General features: G+C 45.6%; 1 protein-coding gene across 12 annotated transcripts in view; it reads left to right on the forward strand.

Annotated features, from left to right (window-relative positions):
* PRDM1 (PR/SET domain 1) overlaps window positions 1–3,825 on the forward strand; it is a 102,401-nt gene extending 98,576 nt beyond the window's left edge. For 9 of the 12 annotated variants that reach the window (XM_038132223.1, XM_038132226.1, XM_038132224.1 and 6 more), the window contains one exon: window positions 136–711. In XM_038132223.1, the coding sequence (XP_037988151.1) occupies window positions 136–711 (576 nt within the window). Of the gene's footprint in view, window positions 1–135 lie in introns of all 12 variants that reach the window. The other 3 variants (XM_038132230.1, XM_038132231.1, XM_038132219.1) reach the window with 2 other exon arrangements.
* The last annotated feature ends 3,914 nt before the right edge of the window (window positions 3,826–7,739 follow it).

A 7,739-nucleotide genomic window follows, 5' to 3' on the forward strand; every position in this document is an offset into this window, starting at 1 on the left:
TTTTCCCTTTGTGAGAAAGTGTGAAGATATAGAAAGCTGCTGCTTCATCCTGACGTCTCCTCCTAGGTGTCTGTGATTTAAACCATAAAATCGCCTCCCACTCATTCGCTGTTTCTCTGCCACCCCCCACATTAGGTTTGTCACAAGCGGTTCAGCAGCACCAGCAATCTCAAAACCCACCTGCGGCTCCACTCTGGAGAGAAGCCTTACCAGTGCAAGCTCTGCCCAGCCAAATTCACCCAGTTTGTGCACCTGAAGCTGCACAAGCGTCTCCACACCCGGGAACGCCCCCATAAATGCATCCACTGCCACAAGAGCTACATTCACTTCTGCAGCCTCCAGGTCCACCTGAAGGGCAACTGCCCCTGCGCCCCGGCTTCCGGCCTCTCCACGGAGGACCTGAACCGAATCAACGAGGAGATCGAGAAGTTCGACATCAGTGACAATGCTGACAAGCTGGAAGAAGTGGAGGACAATATCGACTTAACATCGATCGTGGAGAAGGATATACTGACCATGCTCAGGAGGGAAATGGAAGGAGCTAACCTGAAAGTCTCCCTGCAGAGGAACCTGGGAAATGGGCTTATCTCCTCAGGATGCAACCTTTACGAGTCGTCGGATATGTCAGTTATGAAGTTGCCTCACGGTCACCCACTACCTCTGTTACCTGTAAAGGTCAAGCAAGAAACAGTTGAACCAATGGACCCTTAAGACTTTTTGGCAAAGTGATTTTTTTTATTTATGACTTGGCAAGTCAGGGTGCCTGTAGCAGTTGCTTGTACATAGTTTCAATGCTGCAAAGCAATCTTGGCTTACAGTAGTTTCCCTACGCTCTCCAGCTGAAAGAAGGAACTCCAAAGTTACTGTTTTCTCAGGGCATAAAAAGGGGCAAAGGACTCTGCATTGCCTCGCCAGTTACAAAGAGACAATCATCTATCCATAATTATTTTTTCAATGATAGTACTTCATAATTTATTATGCAATTAATCATTCTAAAAGCAATAATTAGGAAAATGTTTACAATGACTGGAAAAATTCATTGTAATTTTTACTTTAAATGTTTTTATTTTTTGTTTTATGGTCATTCTTTGTAGATATTTTTTTTCTGCACATCTGTTTTAAGAACCTAAGATTAGGGTTTCAGTAAATGTGTTTTATGTACCAATGTCTTTTAAACAAATGTGGTTTTTCATATTGCCAAAGTTGGACATGTGACATACAGAATCCTAGATCTGTTGGTTTGAAAAAAAATGCCATGTACTTTCATGAGCAAATCACCCCACTGGGAATTGAAAAGGAGAAAAAAAAAAAAAAGCAAACCAACAACCCAGAGTAGCAGCAAGCAGGGAAGAAACTTTTTCTCCTGCCTCTCTGAGGGGAGGAGAAAGATTCTTCTACCTGCAGCTCTCCCTGGAACAGATGTGGCACAGCAAACACCAACCTGCCATGGACAATACCACAGGTTTTTAGAACACAGCTCCAGCCCCACACATTATCATGTAACTTTAAGACCAAAGGAACATATGAGCTTAAAGTGGCTTTTCCAAAATATAATCTCACATTCTTACATTCTTTTGTTTCCAAAAGCAGTTTAAAAGCAAAGACACAAATATTATTCTGCCTAAAAGGGGGGTTTGGGCAGATTTCTTTCTTCTGTTTTTTGTTTTATTTTGGGGTTTTTTTTGGCCAGAGCCTTCCAGGGATAAAAAAAAAAAAAAGATGGTCATATTCCCTGAGTAAGAAGGGGTTCAGTTTTACTTGTATTTTTCTCTCCCACTTTGCCTGGGTAGAAGTGGGGAACAAAGTCCTTTCCTGGCACATAAATTTTTTTTTCTTCCTTCCTGTACGACTCAGATTTTTCTCAGTATTTGTGTTTGTACATTTTGTGGTTAATTTAATTAAAGAAGAAAAGGGCATTGCAAAGTTGTTGAACAACAATTACCTCAGTGCTTGTGTCCAGTGGTGCAGACAATGCTGTTTTACCTAAATGCTTTGCTACTTTAGAGAAGAAACCAAAATGTGCACAGGGAAAGATAGAATGCACGTCCTTTTATCTTTTTGTTTTGCTAAGCCCAAAGATGATATGGTGACGTTTGAGGTGTAGCAAAGAATACATGTATATTTATAGATATATTTATACCACTATACAATATATGTATATGTATATATATTTATACCACTTAAGTTGTGAGCCAAACTATGTAATAAAACCTATTTTTCATCTAAGTGTGAAAATCAAATGTTATCCCAGTTTTGCAAATAACCAATGACCTCAAAACCAGAAGGTTGAACCAAGGCATTTATCACTTGCAAATACACACGCACAGCTGAAGGCGAAGCTGGAACTTGCAAACACGTGAATGACATCATCATGCATCCACGTGTGGCATCTCAGTGAATTTGGTGGGAATTACCCTGTTTGCAGGCCAGGGCTCCTTCAGTCCCCTGCTCTCCTGGCAGTCTGCACTGGGGGGGGAAGGAGGCTGGTGGTCAGTCAACAGACAGCCAGAAAATGTAAATGAAAGAACTTGAAAAGAAGCCAGATATGACCCGTGCGTGCTGTGGTCACAAATCACAGTAAGAGCAGGATGGAAGTCAGGTGGGACAAAGCCCTCGTCTCATTGTGCCCTGCCACTGACGAGTTGCAGTCAACTCACACGAACATAAGTAGCATTATTACACACCTGCCTTCCATGTATCCCTTTTTGTCTGGTTATGTTCTTAAAAAAAATTAGAAGTCCACCTCAACAATTCAGGATTTGGTGGTCTTTTTTTTTTCAGCAAACTTCATTTTAATGCCTTCTGTTAAAAAAACAAACAATCCTGAAATACAAGTCTCTAAACACAGCTTTTGAAGGACTCCAGTTCATTACATTTCCACTCCTGCAAATTGTGAGGCTGACATCTTTTAAATGTAGCAATAGTTCATAAATATAGTACTTAATTGTAGGATAAACCAAAGTATCACTACTCTGTCACTGGACACACACTTTTCCTATTATTGCCTGTAGTGCTTTCTTGTATTTGATACAAAATTTACAAGAATTTATATGCATCAGCTTTAAGAATTGTTACTTCTCTTTACTGTTTCCCCCTCCCCTTAGACGTTTTACATGTGAATGTAGCAACAATCAACAGTGTTTTTGGGGGTTTTTTGTCTCTCTTAAGAAAGACTCTGACCAAAGTTAACAGGCTTTTTACTTTGCTAGAACAACAAACTATTATATGTTTACGTATTGGTTTACATCATTATTTATGTGCAAATTGTCAAATGTAAATTAAATATAAGTGTTCATTGCTTTACTGATGCTTCCCTTGTCTTCAATCTCTCTGCACCAGCTGGGTGCGCAGCCTGGTTGTGGCCCCAACGCTGTGGCCCCTCAGCGCTGGTACACTGAGGGTGATGGTGTCTTCAGCAATGCTGTCCCTGCCTTTGTGGGTTCTGATTTTGCCTCATTGAAAGGTGCAAACAGTAATGACAGAGCTGAATACCCTGGCTTCGTTTTTTACAGGGGTTTCCTCAATTTCAGCCAGTACCTTTTTTTAGAAAAAAAAAGCCAAGAATTTTCAGTGTTTCAATGGAAATGCTTGAATGCTATCTGCCTCAGAGATACATGACCAGGGTTCTCATTTACATTTTTCCAAATGATTGTCATTTCTGGCCTGAAACCCTAACCACCGGGACCACAATGACACACTCAAAATGTCAGTGTGAGACCACTTAGTCCTGCCTCAGCATGGTGGGAACTGCGTTCAAAACAAACGTGGATCTGTTGTAAGTGCTCACAGAGGAGATGTGAACACTGCACTAAATCCAGGGGAAGGTCAAGTGTCCGCCCCTCCCTCCCCACCTCAGCCCAAGAGTAACAGCAGGCCAGGATGCCCGAGAAAGCTAATTCAACATTTGCTACTTCCATCATTTACCGTGAGATCTAAACCAGAGAGGCCATGTGCTGCCCTGCCCTACCTGAATGTTAAAGAAATAACGTTCCTGCACATATTGAGACACTCAGCGCCGTATGATGTTTTAAAAGTATTTCACTGTCCTCTTAAAAAAATTCATTTAAACATCTGTCTCAAGAATTTGAAATACTGCCAACACCGAACTGTGGAGTTAAGAAAACCAGAGCACTGTTGTCATAAACGTGCCAAATGCAGCATGTTATATTCCTATATTCGACAGAGCTATTGCTGTAATAATTTTTTAAAAAAAACATAGGATAACCATTACCACCATAAATCATACTTCATTACTTGGCAAAGCGTTACGTTGTGCTGGAGAGTTATGTCCTGGGGACACTTGTAAGCTTTAGAAGATGTTTAATAAAACACATTACATAAAAAGACAATGCACGTTATAGATCACAGCCTCGCGAGGCCGAGTGAAGCAGCTGCTGCCTTGGTTTCTGGCAGCCCCCAAGCCGGCTGGGAGCCGCTGACGGCTTGGGGGCTCCGAGCAGCAATGCAGCGGGATTCAGCCATGGCAACACCACCACCACCAGGTCAGATAACCACAACAGCGTTAGCGAGGGGCTGGGGGGGAAAGCTCATCAATTTGGGAGCTGCCGCAGAGGCAGGCCTACGAGACCGCGTGCCCCGGCACAGGGCCGCTGGCTGCCTCTGGGCAGGCAGGCCTGATGCCCATCTTGCTGCTGTCATTGCGAAAATGCTGAGGGGCTGAATGTGTTGGGCAATGCGGCCTGGCCAGCTGAGCTGCTTTGCCACAGGACAGGGCGAATAACAGCTGAGATAGACTTAAGCATGGATTTAGGGAGGACGCTGCCCTTCTGGCTGGTTTATAAAGCCCAGTGCTTCTCGGCTGGGTACTGGGGAGACACCGCTAATTCCCAGTGTGGGCAATTATGGCCTTGAGGTCGAAAATGAAAAATGTGACTCACTGAGGGGGTATGAGCCCTTTGGGTTCAACTCAGTGTCTGCCAGTGCATGGCCACGTCTCCACACGTGCTGGGACCGTGTGGGATGCGTCCCAAAACCTTTGCTGTCATTCAGAGGTGTTACATTAGAGTGAGGGAAATAGTTGTGGCTGTAATTAAAGGCAGCCAGGAAACACTTGTCTAATTACTGCATGAGCCGGAGCTGAGTGGATGCGGTGCGGCTGAGGAATGTGCCCATCATGGGGCAGGTATCTGCAAAACACAGGCTGTCACGGTGGCTGAAGAAAAACTCACTGACAGCATCAAAGCAGCCGCCCTGGCATTGAGAGGGAGGTTTGCCTCCTCTGTGCAGCGTTGGGGTAGGCTGGCTGGGAAAAGGCAGCTGCCTGGCCTGGGATGTGGGGAGCACAGGTTGACATTTTGGTAACTTCAGCACAGTCTCACCTGAAAAGCAGAAAAACAAGAGCTTTTGTCAAAGATGTGACACTTCCCAGAATCACAAGTGTTTAATTTTTCATGAGATGCTGAAACAGACCCGTCCTGCAACCAGCATGTCTGCTGCTCCTCCCATTCTCCCGAGAAGCACATGGAAGAGCTGGCAAAGAGCACATTTGCACACCAGTGAAGGCCACCTTTGTACCAGCTGCCCTCAGTGACAGAGTCTCTGACACACTGCATGACTCTGCTTTCACTCATTTTTAAGGGATTGGGGAGCATTTCCCAGCAATTCACTGTGGCAGCCAGATGGGAGAGGAGCCACTAAGCCTCACTGAGTCCCTGTTGCCCAAGTGCTGACTTCTGGTGCAAAGTTGTATTCTCGTCCCATGACAGAGGGGTCAGGTGTCTGCTTGGAGGTGTGTACAAACAAACATTGCCTTCTGGTTCAAAGCCAAAGTATCCTTAGTTCCACCATGAGAGCTTGCAGCTTGGCACTGCTTCAGTGGTGCTCAACACAAGAAAACCTGGCCCAGGTTTGCCTGGGATGCGGGTTTCCACCTCCAGGCAGCACAGGCTCTGCTGGCTCAGGCTGTTCAGCTCTACAAACTTCAGCCTGCACAAGCTCACCTAGGAAAGGCCCCTGAGACATCACCTCAGCACCCTTTTCTAGGGCAGGGCAATACAGCCCCCTGTGCCAGCCCGAGCCTGGAGCCTGAGCATCTGTCTCCTGGCACTTCAGAGGCACCTGCCAGCCACCACATCTAGCCACAAACTCCTTTCTGGAGCTCGGGGTCACACAGACTGGCTGCCACGACAGGTAAACAAGCGAACAAAAGCCCAGTAGTGGGGCCAGGATCTGCAGTGAGTGGGTGGGTGGCACACACCCCCAGGATCTGACCCTCCCTAGCAGGGACCCCTGCAGCTGGCAGGGGGAACTCTGGCACAGGGCATGCATGAATTTCTGCTCCTTTTTGACACCAGGTCTTGGGGCAGAAAGCTGTGCCCAAAGCATGAGGACAGCCAGCACTGGTGTGTGCTCTGGGCAGAGATCTCTAAAAAGAGATGCCTGGCCCTTCAGGAAAGGGAGATGGACACTCAGAGCTCTCTCTTCCCTGTGAGCTGTCAGCCAGGCACCTTGGTGGTGCTGAAGCCAGGCCCTTCTTCCTCCTCCTCCTCCTCCTCCTCCTCCTCAGCTGCACGCACTAGGATGGTTGGGATGCCAAACCACTTAGGTAGGTGTGACCAAATAGCCCTATTGAAGGGAGCAAAACCAGTATGACTTCCTTATTGTGCAATGATTAATAAAGGCTTTCGGCTCTTTTTTCTCCATTAATTGTGAATAAGCAAGTCCTTGATCATTTCCTTATCCAAGGACCGAGTGAGATTCCTTACAGCATTCCTGCCCCAAAGTGGCCACACTGCACTGGGAAGAGAAACAATTCCTGCAATTCTGAAACCACACACAGCAAAATCAGAGGCTGAAAACCTCTTTCCCAGTTCACCTGTGCTGAGGACAGCTGTCACAAAGTGATTGATACCAGTCTTGGGGTTAGGGAGACCCAATGCTCCTGCCTTTACCAGTTAAGTTCTACACATTAAATCCTAACTTAAAAGCAGTGGTCAGCTTTTGGGCAGGAAGAGGAGTGTGGCAGGCAGCATTTTGAATGTGATTTCTTGGATATTATAATTCCCAGTCTCCCCTGAGCTTTCCTATGGCAAAATTCTCTGTGTGAGACCTGTCCTTCTGTGAACCCCAGGAAACATTTTTTCCCCACCTTCATCTTCTTAGTTTACCTTGTGTATTCTGGTTACCATTTGTTTTTAAAGGACAGATTCTGTACATCTTTACAGACCAGATCTGCACTTCTTGTCAGCCCCAAAGCCCCTTGCAGAAATGCTTTACTAAGAGGGGGAAGTTTGGTTTCTTCTGGCCACGCTGGAGCCATGTCCCTAGGTGGGGACCCAGTTAACCAGGCTGGGTGGTGTCTCCCAGAGAGGTCTCACTTTACTCGCAACCAGTCATGAAAAAAACAGAAGTTAAAAATGTTGTAGAAACTGCAACCAGGTGCTAAGGGGAGCAAGAATACATGAAAAGTGAAAATTTGCCTTTTTAATAAGCCGTTACAAGTAAGTTGGGTGTTTAGGAGGGATCATGCGCTGCTGCTTGTAGTCATTCAGTGAAGATTTGGTGTTGTGTGCATGTTTTTAATGAGACTAGAGGGTGCAGAACAGGGCTCCTTTTCTAACCTATATTACAGCAATTTGTGCATGTCTGTAGCTGTGGGTGTTATGTGCTTTCTACTCTGAGTGGTAAGTTTCAGTTTGATTCTGCTCTCGAGAGCTGCGGGGACAGTTTGCACTTGCCTTATCAATGCAGAATCCAAATTGCTTCACAGTGCACCCAGC

The sequence above is a fragment of the Motacilla alba genome, chromosome 3, assembly GCF_015832195.1.
Source record: "Motacilla alba alba isolate MOTALB_02 chromosome 3, Motacilla_alba_V1.0_pri, whole genome shotgun sequence".
Lineage (NCBI taxonomy): Eukaryota > Metazoa > Chordata > Aves > Passeriformes > Motacillidae > Motacilla > Motacilla alba.